The 16475-nt window shown below is 41.3% G+C and overlaps 1 protein-coding gene across 2 annotated transcripts in view; it reads left to right on the forward strand.

The window, feature by feature from the left end:
• KDM3A (lysine demethylase 3A) overlaps positions 1-16475 on the forward strand; it is a 53096-nt gene that overhangs the window by 5842 nt on the left and 30779 nt on the right. For both annotated transcript variants that reach the window (XM_082642177.1, XM_082642178.1), the window contains exons 3-9: positions 2888-3043; positions 4487-4597; positions 7498-7600; positions 8296-8420; positions 9057-9129; positions 9234-9322; positions 15571-15734. In XM_082642177.1, the coding sequence (XP_082498303.1) occupies positions 2888-3043; positions 4487-4597; positions 7498-7600; positions 8296-8420; positions 9057-9129; positions 9234-9322; positions 15571-15734 (821 nt within the window). The remainder of the gene's footprint in view (positions 1-2887; positions 3044-4486; positions 4598-7497; positions 7601-8295; positions 8421-9056; positions 9130-9233; positions 9323-15570; positions 15735-16475) is intronic.

Consider the following 16475-nt stretch of genomic DNA (forward strand, 5'->3'; position numbering starts at 1 on the left):
TGTGCTCTAGAGCCTGTGAGCCACAAGTAATGAGCCCGTGTGCCACAACTCCTGAAGCCCGTGTGCCTAGAGCCCGTGCTCCGCAACAAGAGAAGCCACCACAGTGAGAAGACCGCGCACCGCAGCAAAGAGTAGCACCACTCGCCACAACTAGAGAAAGCCTGAGCACAACGAAGACCCAAAGCAGCCAAAAATAATAAATAAATAAATTTATATTTTAAAAATTGAGATATAAAGAGGGACCTTGTCTAAAATTTGGTTTAGGGTTGATCATAAGCTTTATAGATAGCTTATAGATATGATAAGAATTGTGATATTGCATACGATTTGGGAAGCCACTTAAGATCTTAGATTACTTTTTTTCTGAGTAGATGTTAGATAATCATATTGAAGTCTTCCTCCCTCCATTCCTAACTGAAGAAGTGATACTCTGATACATTAAGATTTGAATTACCGTGGAGGTCTTAAAACTACCTAGTCTCCTTGCTAGATACTTAACATAAACTGCCTTTAAAATCTACCTAACAATTCAGTGAAGGGTGGGTGTTAGTACTTTCATTCTGAAGCTACCAGAACACAAGATTCAGAGAGCTTAGCTTCTTGACCTGGGTACAGTTAATTGGTTTCCTTTGTAATCCTACATATTTTATTTTATGCATGTAAAATCATTCTAAGAAAGCTTCAACATAGCTGGTATTCAAACCCAGATCTCTCTGGTTCTGATGTGTGTAGATGTGCATTCCTCTTACACTACATTGATGGGAAAACTCATCCAAAGCTAAGTTGGATTTGAGGTTGATGTGCTGTGTGGCAAAAAGACTAGGGGAGATGTCAGAGGACCTGGATTCTGTGGCTAGGCAAACAGAAAGGAAGATAGGCAGTCTCTGAAGCCCATGTGAAGGACCACTGGTTGGTTATGGTGATGGGTGGAATACATAGAACCAAGGTAGAGTACGCAGGGCCTTGTCACATAGTAGGTGCTTAACACATTTACACTTATTCTGTAATAACTGCAAGGTTAAAAGCCTGCCATACCAAGAAGATATGCAGCTTCTCAGCGGAAGTTGCCTGGGAAATTAGGGGTGCCTGTTTTGTGGTTGGGGGAGAAGGATAGGATGGGTCTCAAATTTCATTGATTTTAAAGATTGATAGTCTATAGCCATAAAACTGGAAAAGTTTGGCATTGAGGCTAGTGGTATATCAGTTGGGAACTTCCTGCCTTCCAAATGGATGAGAGAAACAAGGTAAAAGCCCAATTCAGAGAGAAATTTATTCATTCAACAAGTATTCGAGTACTGACTGATGAAACACATGGTAAGTAAAAGACAGACTTTGACCGATTAGAGTGTTTAATATGTCAATCAGTTAACCACAAATAAATAATTCAAAATGTGGATTAGTGCTACGAAGGAAGAGTACAGAGTTCTGAGTACAATTAGCAAGGGACTTCTCTTGGGAGAGAGAGGGGCTCTTTGGTAAGGGACGGCTTCCTTGAGGAAAGGATTTTTGAACTGGGTTCTGATGAATAAATGGAAATTAAATAAACTTTTTTAAGTTAAAGGTTGAAAAGGGAGATAGGATTGTCTATGAAATTATGAAGTGTTGATAGATTTATTAACTAATTCTTTGAAACCAAAAATGAGGCATCACTCTATTAAGAGGAGAGCTTTTAAATCAAATTAAAATAGTGATTTTTTTTTGGATTTTTTTTTGGGGGGGGTACGCGGGCCTCTCACTGTTGCGGCCTCTCCCGTTGTGGAGCACAGGCTCCGGACGCGCAGGCTCAGCGGCCATGGCTCACGGGCCCAGCCGCTCCGCGGCATGTGGGATCTTCCCGGATCGGGGCACAAACCCGTGTCCCCTGCATTGGCAGGTGGACTCTCAACCACTGTGCCATCAGGGAAGCCCAAAATAGTGATTTTTTACACTGAATATTGAGGAAGTTTATTGTATGTCAGTTAAAACATAAGAAACATTTAAAAAGACTTAGAGTAAATTAAAGGGTAGCATATTCATAATGGGTTAAGGAAGCTAAGGTGTTTGGTACATTTATATGACTTCTAAGGTTTTGTGACTGATTCCTACTTATGGGTTACTGTCAGAGACCCACTTTTGGACTGAATTCTTTTTTTATGTTTTAAAATATCTGTACAAATTAGAAGGGTTTTAACTTTAGGGCTAAAAGGTATTTTGCAGATCAGAAGCAGAAAACTTCATAGTTACTTGGAAAATAGTATTTCAAAGGGAGTTTAACTTTCATGTAAGAAGTTAGAGGTAGTTTTGGAAAATTCTGGAGTCCCTTATCAATTACTTATTTCTCTATTTAGCAAAGTTGTCTTGGATTTCAAACTCTGAGGTAAATTTCCCAGTTTATTCAACTCAAAGCATTGAAAGCGCCTCGTGCTGAGTCCTGCTGCTACCAGAGGGATTCAGAAGCCAGTGGTGGATTGTGTTGATGGGCGGTCATCTTAAACTCACTGACAATGTCAACATAGAATTACAATGCCCTGCGAGAAGTACTTCGGGTTTCAGATTTCTGTCTTTCAATTCTCAGAGCTCTGATGTCTAATTAACATATGTAAAAACCTTCTACTTGGGGGTTCCTTTTTGTTAAGGCTTCCCAGAGGTTACTTTGAGGGCAGTGACTGGTCTCCATATCCCTTGACTCTGCTTCCCAAAGTGGTTTGGGAGCCAAAGCTTGTTGGTTAGACTAACAGATCTGGTTAGTTTATTGTGGGTTTAGAAGGGAAGTAAGAGAGCAGGAGTCGGGGGCAGCATATTCAGATACAAGACTCGAGTAGAATGGTGAGGGTATAATTCAACTTAGGCATTTTTCATGTTTATTTTTGTTAATCAAGTCTGCTTTCCTTCAATTCTGTTTGTTTAGGTGTGTGTGGAGTTTGATGGGGAATCTTGGAGGAAGAGAAGATGGATAGATGTCTACAGCCTTCTAAGGAGAGCCTTTTTAGTGGAACATAACTTGGTTTTGGCTGAACGAAAGTCTCCTGATGTTTCTGAACGAATTGTTCAGTGGCCTGCGATAGTGAGTAAAACTCGGGCTTATTTGAACTCCTGAGTAGAGGGTATTTCACCTGTTATGAATGAAACAGGGAAAATCTATACGTAATGCCTATATTTGGTCCTCTGGAAAATAATAGTACAGAGATATGACAATGTAGAAGATTCAGAAAAACCCCCAGGACCTCCTGTCAGCCCTGCTAGGAGCCCTGCAACTCTGACCCTTGACTTTTCTTGGGCCTCAGTTTCTTCACTTGAAAAGTCGGGGGTGGAGGTCATGGGGGGAACGTCTAGTCTAGGTCAGTGGTTAGAAACCAGCAGATATATACAGACATACAGATCTTTTTGGTTTGACCCTCAGTGTTTTAAGAAAATCTAAATTAGTTGCCTACCTTTAAAAAATGTAGAGAATGTCCTTAAAAATCTAGAGTCCCAGTTTTTCTTGGAAAAATGGCAAGATACGGCAACACTGGAGCCTCATAGCAATTCCTTATCGCAACAGTAGGCTGAAGGGGAAAAGTAGCTGTTGCCTGGCCCCTGTAAGGGTTTCCACTTTTGGTCTCATGATCTTTTTTTTTTTTTCTTTTTTTGCGGTATGCGGGCCTCTCACTGTTGTGGCCTCTCCCGTTGCGGAGCACAGGCTCCGGATGCGCAGGCCCAGCGGCCATGGCTCACGGGCCCAGCCGCTCCGCGGCATATGGGATCCTCCCAGACCGGGGCACGAACCCGTATCCCCTGCATCGGCAGGCGGACTCTCAACCACTGCGCCACCAGGGAGGCCCTGGTCTCATGATCTTTAAGGTTCCCTCTGGCTCATAGTTCTTTGGCTTTAAAGATGCTGGCAGTCAGTATATGACTATGCCATTTCCACACCATAACGTCTGGTGCAGTTAAAGGAAAATAGTGATCAGGAGAGGACAGTTAAGGCTATTTGAGACATGAGCTGGGGCTTGAAGGAGGAAGGGGCAGATTGGATAGTTGAAAGGCTAAGAGGGTGATTGAAAGGCTGACCAGCTTGTGAAGGGCCTGCATGCCCGTATGAGCAAAGTTAAGATCTTGCCCATGGGTGAGAAGAGCTGCTGGAGATGTTTGAGTGACGTCAGGTTTTGTTTAAAGTTGTGTTTTGCTCTTTGTATTTTTTCCCCCATCTAGTAAGAATTTGCTAAAAACATGGCCCTGTCGCCCCACAAAAATGTACATAAGGCAATATTTTGCATAAATTTGGGGGAAGCCATACATCTGTGGACCCAGACCTATATGTTAATGACTCAAATGTGTATCTCATTTAAATTATTGATTCTGGAGTGCTCCTGTTGTGGTTGCATAAATAGTTATTATTGAGATACTGGTAGTAAATAAACAACTGAATGGCTTTATCTCTTTCCGTGTGTATGGAAAATTGCCCGTCCCCATTTTCAGAATTATGCTGGCAGCAGTTATGATGCCAAAACATTTTCTTTTGTTTCAGATGTACAGATCTCTGCTGGACAAAGCTGGTTTGGGATCCATAACGTCTATTCGCTTTTTAGGAGATCAACAAAGAGTATTTCTTTCTAAAGACCTTTTAAAGCCTATACAGGTAAAACTCGGAAACAATCTTAAACCCTAAAAATAGAAATACAAACTCCTTTAATATGAGAACGAACATATTGACGTTGATTGCTCTCATTCAGATATCTAACAGAGAAAAGGACCCATCTTATGAGCAGCTGAGTTGTCGGACATCACTGCTCAGTGTTAGCCGTTGGGTTGGTACTGTTTATTTGGGGTTGGAAGGACAGACGTACTACAGTTGATGATGTGTGTGTATAGAAACACCTAGGTGATATGAAGATAATTTCTAAGACTATCATTCATATATATACATATATCTGTATATATATATATATATGTCAGTCCTGATTATTTAAGGATTCTGTATTTGGGAACTTGCTTACTTGCTAAAATATATTTGTAACCCCCCAGTCAGGACTTTGGTGCTTTCATGGTCATTCACAGACATGTGCAGAGTGGTGAAAATTTTCAGTTGTCTGACACACGTTCCCAGCTGAGGTTGAATAAGGTGACATTCTGCCTTCTTATTTCCTCTCTTCTACTGTAAACAAGTGTCCTTGTCAAGGTCTATTTAGTACTGCATTTTTGTGCTTTTTGGTTGGTGATCTCACTGTTTAAAGTGGCCCCCAAGGGGAGTGCTGAAGTGCTCGCTAGTGTTCCTAAGTGCAGGGAGGCTGTGATGTGTCTTAGGGAGAAAATACATGCGTTAGATGAGCTGCATTCAGCCATGAGGTGTAGTGGCCATGGGTTCGAGGTTAATATTGCAGCAATATATACTAAATCATGTGTTTTTCAACAGAAACACATAAAACAAGGTTATGTATTGATTGGTTGACAACAGTGTTGTGACCAGAGGCTCGAAGGAACCTAACCCCATCTTTCCCCTAGGAATGGTTCAGTGTTCACTAATGCAGTGTTTGTGGTGACTTAACATAACTACCACAAACAATGTGAATCGTGTGTGTTTGTGTGTGTGCGTGTTCATATTCTTTCCAATTAGCTTGCAGAACTCCCTCCTTTTTCTTGACAACATTTAGGCTCTTGGGTCTTGCTCGTGTGTGATTTTTTTCCTTAAATGTTGGGAGGGAGGGGAAGAACACACAGATTACCGCCACACATCACTACCTTGGGAATAATGTTGGTCTTATAATAACATTGGGTTTTTTTGTTTCGTTTTGTTTTTTTGCGGTACGCGGGCCTCTCACTGTTGTGGCCTCTCCCGTTGCGGAGCACAGGCTCCGGACGCGTAGGCTCAGCGGCCATGGCTCACGGGCCCAGCTGCTTCACGGCATGTGGGATCTTCCCAGACTGGGACACGAACCCGCGTCCCCTGCATCGGCAGGCAGACTCTCAACCCAATGCCACCAGGGAAGCCCTAACATTGGTTTTTTTATGTGTCATTTGTGAAGCTTAGTAACCCCCTTTACCCACTTCTGTTTTGTGACCTGACTTGTTTCTATGGCCTGTAGAACAATTAAACCAGTTTATTTGCTGAAAGAGTTTAGGACCAAGGGTCATTACCATTGCTGGGCCTTGGCGTTGACTTTTCTCTACTCAAGTCTTACTTTTACTTCCATGTCCTCGAAGTGAGTGAAAACAAGATTCACACTCTGAACCCTATTTTATAATGTTTAAGTAAATGGAACAGAGGAAGATGCTTTTACTTAATTGCAGACACAAGTTATCTTCATATGTCAAATAGGCATCTTGATATTTTTCCTACATTAAAAGGCAGAATGACTGCTCTTAAGGACCAAGGAGCATACAGCAGGGGCTGTGGATGTCTGCTTCACTGAGCAGTAGAGTAGTTTTTACTTCTTAGTATTGTTTTCGGGACAGTTCTGTTTTATATCTTTCATGGGTTTAACCTTTTCAGTTTTGTTTCTTGAGGTTGAAAAAGGTCAGTAAGTTTTATTTATTTAAGAGCCCTTTGTGGCTCGCCCCATTAACATGATATTTTACCTTGTAGTAGGAATTGGAGAACACATTTAAATTTTTTGAAATTGCAGTAGCATGAAAAAAAAAAACACGGCCCGTTCTGGTTATTAATGTTGAGCTCTTACGAAACCCCTAGTTTAAGTCTAATGTTATTTGGCTTAAGAAATTTTTCCAGCATGGCCTCTCTAAAAGACTATTCTTTCCAATGGGAGAAATGGATGAACTGTTTTTGGCCACTGTGTACCCATTTCACATGCAGAAAAGCATGAAGGCCTGATATTGGAAGGGCTTCTGTGCTATACAGTTTGGCTTTGGCAGGTTCCTCCTATTGACAGTCTGTATACATTTATCATAACTGAGTGTACACACAAAGCCAGAGCACTGTGGAATAGTGCCAAAAATAGAGCTGCCAAGAATTGAATGTTTCAAAGCTGGCTTGCTGAAGGCTTAACGCTATTCATTCAGATTTAGTCCTTCCTCACCCCCACGCCCCCCTTCGTAAACAAGAATGCATTTGGAATTCTAGTTAGGGTAAATGAATCTGTGTGAAATGATGTTTGTTAAAAACAGCAATTTCAGTGAATTGAGTCTATGGATCTAAGTGATTTCTATGTATGTGTCTTTTGCCCCTTGCATTTGGAGCTGTGATTTCCCTAATCCATAGAGTTTGGGATACAGAGTATTTTTGACATGAACTGACTAGCTAGTTTGTTTGCTTATTATACTTAAACTTTGAGCCACTCTTAGTATCTGTCTTGCTCTTAGCTTGGGGTGACTTCGCTTCTGTCTACCTTATATTTGTGATGGTTTGATGGTTTCCTACTATTTGACCAGTCTAATTCATTGGAGTTGCAATGGTTTGCTGCCATCAAATGGCTAAGTGACACTACTTTAATCCCTGTGATTAAACTGATTGAAATATCCACTGGAATTTAAACAACTCTTCTTACTTGTTACCTTAAAATGTAATGATTTTCCCTTTTTCAGGATGTAAACAATCTTCGACTTTCACTTATCGATAATCATAATGTCAGTAAAGAATTTCAAGCTTTGATTGTGAAACATTTGGATGAAAGCCATCTTTTACAAGGTAAGAAGCTATGTTTTAGCGCTTCTCACTCATTTGCTCATTAAAAATTCTAATTTGTTAGAAATTCTTTGGCTGCTTTTCCCATGCAACTAGATGAGTGAAGGACTTTATTCTGTAATGTATTCTAAAGCCTGTGAAATTTGGAAAGCTCAGGGATCATGTGAAGACTATAAAAGTGAAGTAGATATTAAACACGCTCAGCTGTATTTTGACATGGAATTTGGTATGTTTGGAATTTCAGTCTTATAAAATTAAAGCATTAATTTGGTAATCTTGATCTTGCCATTTACTGTTATTGATTTTCTTGGTCAATTTCACAATTGTAAGTATTTTATCAGACTTAGCAGTTTTGCTGAGTGAGGTTCCTGAATTTGGATCCTCTAAAACTCTGCATAGGAGAATGAGTTACGTCTCAATGTGTTATCTGATACTACATGGTCTGATACAAATGCTAGAATAAATACATTGCAAGTCTAAGATAAATCAGTAGAAAAGTGAAGCTTAAAAATAGTTTAAATTTTCTCCTAGCTTTGCTGAAATGCCTGTCTTCTTGGATTTATAGCAGTATCTTTTAATGTTTACTTTTTGTCTACTGCATTTTTAAAGACTTGGGAAAAGATGATCCTGGATAATGGTGCTGTTGGGAGATAATGCATATTGCTCTAAGGATTTTTTTTAATTTTTGCTTTTTTAAGGTGACAAAAACTTAGTTGGTTCAGAAGTAAAAATTTATAGCTTGGATCCATCTACTCAGTGGTTTTCTGCAACCATTGTAAATGGAAACCCAACATCAAAAACTCTTCAAGTCAACTGTGAGGAGGTAAGGATGATGATAATTGTGTGTAAGATAACTTGACAGGGAAAGATAATTATAAAAAGGAATTATAGTATCTTATAGGAGCTAAACACTTTTATTATTTTATATTAAAATATCAGAGTAGAAAAAAATCTCAATTATTTTTAAAAGAAATTATATGTAAGAAGCCCCTATTGTTTGTTTTTTTAATAAATGTTAATTAATTAATTAATTTACGGCTGCGTTGGGCCTTCACTGCTGCACACGGGCTTTCTCTAGTTGCAGCGAGCCGGGGGGCTACTCTTCGTTGTAGTGCGCGGGCTTCTCATTGTGGTGGCTTCTCTTGTTGCGGAGCAGGGGCTCTAGGTGTGCGGGCTTCAGTAGTGTGTGGCGCACGTGCTCAGTAGTTGTGGCTTGTGGGTTCTAGAGCGCAGGCTCAGTAGTTGCGGTGCACGGGCTTAGTTGCTCTGTGGCATGTGGGATCTTCCCGGACCAGGGCTCGAACCCGTGTCCCCTGCATTGGCAGGCGGATTCTTAACCACTGCGCCACCAGGGAAGTCCCAGAAGCCCCTACTGTTATGTTGATAGAGCTAATTTCTGGTGTGTTCCTGAGCATTTTAAAATTTCCCAGTATCTTTGTTTTATTTATTTGTTTTTAAGATTCCAGCACTGAAAATTGTCGATCCATCACTGATTCATGTTGAAGTTGTACATGATAACTTTGTGACATGTGGTAAGATACACTGTTTGATTAAACTCTTTGTTCTCCTTCCCCCTTTATCCTTCTCACATTAGGAGAAACAGGGACGCCTACTTACCTGTTTTTAAATATTTTAGGTAATTCTACAAGAATTGGGGCTGTAAAACGCAAATCTTCTGAGAATAATGGAAGCCTGGTTTCCAAACAAGCAAAATCTTGCTCTGAGGTAACCTTGATTTATTTTTGTCACTTGTGTAGACCTTTCTTTGATTCTCACAGTGCACGGCCAGTTTGTTTCGTGGTAATAAAGCTGTCTTTTCTGCTCTTCTGTGCTGTTCTGTCTGCTCTTTACTAGTCCCAGATCTTGGCCGTAATTTCTATACTCAAGCAGATGGAGATAATATAAGTTTCTGGTTCACTGTTTTTGTCAAGAAAAAGTTTTTAGTTCTGATGTTTCCTGAAAATTGTCAATAGATTTGACAGTTTCACCATATGGAGGTGTTTTTGAAGATAAATTGAGTTGTGTGTGTCAAATCAGAAGAACGCCTTGCATGAGAAGAGGGGAGGAACCTTAGAATTCTGAGTAGATTTGGTGTTGAAATAGGACTCCCACCTCAATAATTGAGAGGTTTGATTGGTCATTTATGATTGGGTGAACAAACATACTCACTTTTTGAAGGAAGTGGTTGGTTTGCCATTGCTAATTTCTGCCTAGAAAACTACAGGCTTCTGTGAATGGCACTGTTGAGTTCAAGTGCTGGATTTAATTCTATCGTGAAATAGGATTTGGATCAAGAAACTTAAGGCTGTCAGCTTTGCCCTCTCCTCTGTGTTGTAGAGAAGCTGGCCTTCTTCAGCTCTTCAAGTCCTCGTGCTTTCTCCAACCTTAGGACTCACTGTTCTCCTTTCTCTTCTAATCCTATCTTCACTCTAATTAACTCCCATTTATCTTTCTAATGTGATGTTGCTTCCTCCAGGAAGCCATACCTAACATCTTTACCATCATTTTAACCTATATCCCAGACTAGGTCAAATTCCCTAATTTATTATGCTTTGTAATTACTCGTACATGTCTTCAGGACATCACAGTGTACACAATGGGGCAATTTTATTCAGAATTCCCAAAAGATTAGGCTAGACAGACTAGCCTAATGAGGGGATGGGGGACTGGGGTAGACTTCTCAAGGGAGGGTATAAATGACAGGGTCAAATTTTGAAATCTGGGGGGAAAAAAAGAAACTTACGGCTTTTTCTTTTTTAAGTGAGTTGAATCCTTAGGTCCTGTTACAGTACAGGTTACTTTTCTCACAACTTAGGTATCCAAATGCACTTGTGTTACATGGAAAGTTTACTGTGTTATAATTGTCAGAAACGCCTTTACGATGTTCTGCTCCAGGCTGGAGTTTAGAATTTTATTTTATTTTATTTATTTATTTTTTAAAATACTTATTTATCTGGCTGCACCAGGTCTTAGTTACAGAATGCGGGATCTTTAGTTGTGGCTTGTGGGATCTAGTTCCCCGACCAGGGATCAAACCCGGGCCCCCTGTATTGGGAGCGCGGAATCTTAACCACTGGGCCACCAGGGAAGTCCCTGGAGTTTAGAATTTTAAAATTGATCAAGTGGATATTGTCGAGATTGTTGGCAGCATTGTAGAGGGAACTTTGGAGCCTGGGTGGGGGCAGGGCAAGGGGAGATGGCATGAGAATGGGTCAGGGTCAGTGAATGCATCTAAGGCTCTGGATCAGGGCAGGCTGGACTACAACATCAACTAGAAACAAAGCAAGCACACGCTACACAAATACCAAAGAATCTGGGTGGCTAAGATGATTGGCTTTCCTGAGTCTTAAGCCTATGTACAGGCCACAGGAACTTTGATACTTGATGAGAAACTTTGTAAACCAGGATGTCTAATACCTCTGTCTTCCAAATGTGTAGGCTTGACCTCAGGTGGTTCAGGAAAGAATGAAGAGGTAATTACAGAAATTAGCATGACTACCTTTTCATTTTGCCTTAAAGTTTACGGAGGGGAAGTAATGTAGTAAGGACTGTGAATTGAGGATGTCAGGCAAGTGATTATTGCCTCTTAGAGGCAGACTCACAGGGGATACTGTCAAGTAATCCATGGTATTAGAAGCTGAAAGAGAAACAGAGCAGAATGGTAACCTGTCAGGTTTTGTACTGGATAAATTGTTAACAGTCTTGCGTAGAAGTAATAAAGGGCAGATTGGAGAAGTTGACTGCATGTTGCCTGTCATGGAGAAGGCATCACTGTAAACATTCGATAAGCTGAAAAGGAGAGCCACGTGACGTTATGTTGAGGTGGGGACCAGACCCGAGGACATGGCATCTTGATGGATCATGGAGAAGTCACCCTGGGGTACAAGCAGGACTGGGGTCAGTGGGGACCTCCTGTTGGGGAAGGTGCCAGTTCTTCAAAGTGTCCCGTTTATCAGTGATGTGATAGGCAATTGAGCAAGTAAATGGATAACCTTGAAGGACGTGCTTGTAAAATATGGTAACATATACGTATGTAAGTGATCCTCTCTTCCTCACTCACGCTCTTGAAGGGCAGGGAGCTTGTGTCTTTGCTGTCTGTCAGCATACGGTCCAGCTCAGTAGGTTTGTGTGCTACTGATCACTGGACACAGTAGAAGCTGTTTTTCAAAAAGGCTTGAACTTTGGTTGGGAGATAAGTTCCTCAACCTGTTTGAGCCTTAACTTCAGCATCTAAGATGTGGAAATAAATTTGATTTGTTTAAAAAATGTCTGTTTCAGCTCTTAAGAACTATCCTAGTCATCTTCACATTCTAAAGGAATTTGGAGATGGTAAATTTTTACCTGGGTATTGACGTTTTAGAAATTATTATTATTTTTTTAATTATAAAAGTTATTCTCCTTTTATATTGCACTTGTTTTCAAAATAAAGATTCTTACATTTAAAAACAAGTTATTCTCATTTAAAAATATTTAGGAAACCCAGAAAAGCACAGTAAAGAAAAGAAACGTCACTCATAATCATACTTCCCAGAGACTCTCACTCTTCACATTTTGGAATACCTGTCTTCCTCCTGTTTTTTTTCTTTTTCTTTTTCCTGTATATTCGTGGAGGCTTTTTTTTTTTGTAAACTAAAAGCCATACTCTTGTGTAGCTTCCTTGATTCCTTTACAGTATACTGTGAATATTTTTCCATATCCTGGGTGATCCTTGTAATCAAGCAAGTTTTTGGAAACACTGGCCTAGCCTAGATTTCAGGGGAGATGGAGAGGTAAAGGAAGAAGTGGGGAAAGAAAGAGAGTTCATTTACATGTGTGAGTGAAAGGTGAGTACAGTAACACACTTGGTGCACGTCTCACTGTGTCTGCACTTTCCAGATGTGTTGGACTGGCAAAGAGTTTGGTGCTCTTTGGATGACAGGAGTTTAGGTTGAGGTTGACAACACTCTTGATTGCTGGGGTGAATACCTTTGGATAAGGTAAACCTGTTCGCCAGGAACATCTGGCTCCTTGAAGGTCTTCTCTGCCTAGCAGACTACTCCTCAGAGTTAGGACGTTGCCTGGTTAATGGAGAGAGTCTGCTGAGGATTGTGAGCCAGCACTGTCCTTTCTGGAATATCATTATACGCTCAATTATATTATCTCCGTCTGCTGGCAGGGAGGAACTATTGCCATGACTGGTATAGAAGACCTTCAGGGAAAACTCTTCAGGTAAGAAGAAACTTTGACCCTTGTCAAGTCAGAGGCCAATGCAGTGGTGTGCACGTGGAGATGGGTTTTGGAATCGGAGCCGTATCCCTGTTGAGCTAAACCTCAGTCAAGTTGTAGCGTGATATACTTCGTTTTCTTAAAGGAAAAGCATCCAGGTTATGATGATTCTAACACATGGTGACTGCACCGAGAAACTTTTCAGGATATTTTTCTGCTTTGAGACAGCTAATCTGTGTGCCAGGCACTGTGGTGAAGCACAGCCCTGTACAGTATGCTTCATTACTCTCCTTTTTTTCTCATTACTGTCATTCATTACTCCTCATTATGAGGAAACTGAAGCTTAGAGAGGTTAAATAATGTTCTAGGAAGTGTCGGAGACTGGATTCCAACCAGGGTCTAACACCAAAACCCACTGCTCTTAGCCACCGTGCTCTCGTTGCCGCTCCTCTACAAAACCTTTCCTCGGTGTGGTGAGGCGCCATTGTAAAAACGGCAGAATCCCCCTCCCTTCCCTCTATTCCTCCATCCTGCTTTCCAGCAGATATTTATTGAACACTTAATATGTGCTAGACATTGGTGAGCATCACTGCCTGGTTCTTGAGGTATCTCACAAGACTTAGTTGTAGCTCTTTGAAATATTAAGTGCTAAGAGCATTTATTCATTCATGCATTCCACCAGTCTTTTTTATTGAGCGTCTGCTATGTGCCTGGCTTTAAAAGGTATAACAGTGGATACAAGAGCAGGGTCTGTGTCCATAGGGGTTTACGTTTCATTGTGAGGAGACTGACAGTAAAAAAAGTAACTTAAGGTATTTTCACAGTGTGGTAGTACAGTGAAAGATAGAAACATGGCAATATAATAAAGCATAAGGCAGTGGCTTGTGGGACACTGCTTTGGAAAGGGTGATCAGAGATACTGAGGTGACAGTTGAGCAGATTTGAGGGTGAAGGATGGAACCAGCCAACCACACGAAAACTGCCCAGACAGGGGGGATAGCAAATACACAGGGGCAGGCAAGAAAGAGCTTACAACATTTGAAGACCAGAAAGGAAGCTGGTATAGTTGGAGCACCGTAAACAAATGGAGTGAGATGAGGGGCAGGGGTTGGCAGAGACCAGACCATGCAGAATTCTTGTAGGCAGTGGAGTGCCACCATCTGATTGATTTATATTTTATAAAGATTGCTCTGTGGTAGAATACATTTCAGATAGGAGGCAAAAGGTTTAGGCAAAAATGGAAGGGAATCAGGCCAGTTAGTATAAACATAGTAGTCTAGGGGAAAGATGGTGGTAATGGTGGCCTGGAAAGAAATTTATAGATTCCAGAAACATTTTGGAAATAGAGGCAGGATTTCCTGGTTCATTGATCGGATATGGGAAATGACTTGGAGGGTTTTTTGGCTCGAGCAGTTCAATGGATGTGTACAGAATAAAAATAACTGATTTCCTCACTTTAAGGATTAGGAAGCTGAGGCCCAGAGAGGTAAAGTTGGCTAGCCCAAGGATGTCCTTAGAATAGCCAAAGCCTCCCCCAAAAAATCCTTCTGGGGAACACTAAGCTGCTAATATTTAACCAAAACTGAGCTAACGTAGTGTAATATATGATCAGATGATTTAGCATTGATACCTTAAAATAGTTGGAAGCTATGCCGAAACTGTAATAGTGATTAAGTAAATTCTTATTTTTCAGATATTTGTATTTAGCATATACTAGACAGTATTTTCAAGGCTGTCAGAGTAAATGCGAAAAACTACATAGTCTGCGTTCAGAATTGTGAGGTTTTAAAAATTTACTCAGGGAAGTTTTGCAGAAAATTTTAGAAGTTAGTAACTAGAAGATGAAACTTTGAAGATTTTGCAAGTTTAGATTTGGTAAGGTGAATGTAAAGGTCATTGTGGTGTGAAAGAGACGCAGTTGAAAAGGAGAACGTGACTTTAAATTTAAGCACATAATGAAGAGGCTGGTGAAGATGGTCAGTGGGTTTCACCTGGTTAAGCCATAGACTGTTTAGTTGTCTGGAGTTGAGTTTAATCTCTTCCTTCTCTTTCCATGGTGGGAAAGTATAAACTGGATAGTATAAACTGGGAAGAAGTTGGTCCGTTATTAATATTTTTGTAAAGTTAAAAGTACACGAAAGTGGAAGGGGACAAGTGTCCTAACTTTGTCCCACAGGCCTGTCATGACTTGACATTTTTTGCAGCTTGGGATGACCTTTGTGACTTGATGAGCCACATACCAGCAAGAACCATGTCCTCACCCTTTATTGCATTGTAAAGGCTTAAGTTGGTACCCAGTAGGCACCACTGCCTGTAAGAGTCCTATGTGGTCTGGTCTCCTGCCAGTCTACGCAGTAAGTGGGTGGTGGGCACTTAGTAATGTCGAACTGAATGCATGTGAAGCTGCCACCATTTGAAGACTGTTGATTAAAAGCTCACTTCTGTGCATTGCATTAGTAAAGTAATTGCCACACGGCTGCATTTTCCCGGCAGAATGATTCAGAGGTCTGTAAAAGATGAGCTTGTGATCTTTTGTAGGAAGACGCAAGTTTTGTGAAAAGCTGGAGTGACTTATTTAATAGCTCTCAGGTATAAGTCCTTAATTTGTGATTTATTACTTGTTCTACTGTCCTGTTCTTTTTATTCGGTGACTTTGGTGTGCTTGTTTACTGCTAAACCGAGCAAATAGACTTGAATCTTGCTAGCATTTCGTAATGTCTCCACTAGGGGCTTTCCTTTTAATATCTGTTTGGTTTGGTATCTTTTAGGCCTCTCCCAGTGTGTGTCCTGTACAGTCTGTTCCCACAACAGTTTTTAAGGAGATACTGCTCGGCTGCACTGCAGCAACTCCGCCAAGTAAGGACCCGAGACACCAGAGTACCCCCCAGGCTGCCCACTCTCCACCTAACCTTGGAGCAAAAATTCCTCAAGGGTGAGTAGTTATGATTTTAAAATGTTTAATCATAATACAAAGAACGGTTATTTTAGCCATGGTTCTTCCTGTCTGAGCTGACATTGCTCAGGTGGCAAGACTGACCCCGCATTCAGTGTTTATAGAGAGGCTATCAGTGCAGCTAAAATTTGATGTAATTACCTGCCGTTCAGCGTATCTCAGGTTGTCCCGGGAGGTTAGAGTTTCCAAGATGGTCAGGTGCCTTCAGAGGTGGTAGGTGTGGTAGGCACACAGGACAGCATTTAAAAGGTTACAGGAAAGAAGCGGGTGTGAGGAAAGAGGCGCTTTCTTGACGTGATACAGGGAGAACGGTCAATGAAATACTACCGACAGCTGTAGAATAGATGTCCACTTGCAAGGAAAAGGGAGCAGATTGGTTGTATGTGGAAGACTGAGGTCAGTGGGAGTGTGGAGAAGAGGGAGACAGGGTTCCAGTGAGTGGTTCTCATCAGCCCAGGCCTCAAGTATAGGTGAGAAATGTGGCAGTAGAGAAAATACTAAGTCATGAGGCATAGTTACTAAGTTACAGATGAAGATAATAAGAAATGCAAAATTTGGGCTTCCCTGGTGGCGCATTGGTTGAGAGTCCGCCTGCCGATGCAGGGGACACAGGTTCGTGCCCCGGTCCGGGAGGATCCCACAGGCCGCAGGGCGGCTGGGCCCGTGAGCCATGGCCGCTGAGCCTGCGCGTCCGGAGCCTGTGCTCCGCAACGGGAGAGG

Source organism: Mesoplodon mirus, assembly GCF_964341445.2.
Source record: "Mesoplodon mirus genome assembly, chromosome: 14".
In the NCBI taxonomy this organism is placed as follows: domain Eukaryota; kingdom Metazoa; phylum Chordata; class Mammalia; order Artiodactyla; family Ziphiidae; genus Mesoplodon; species Mesoplodon mirus.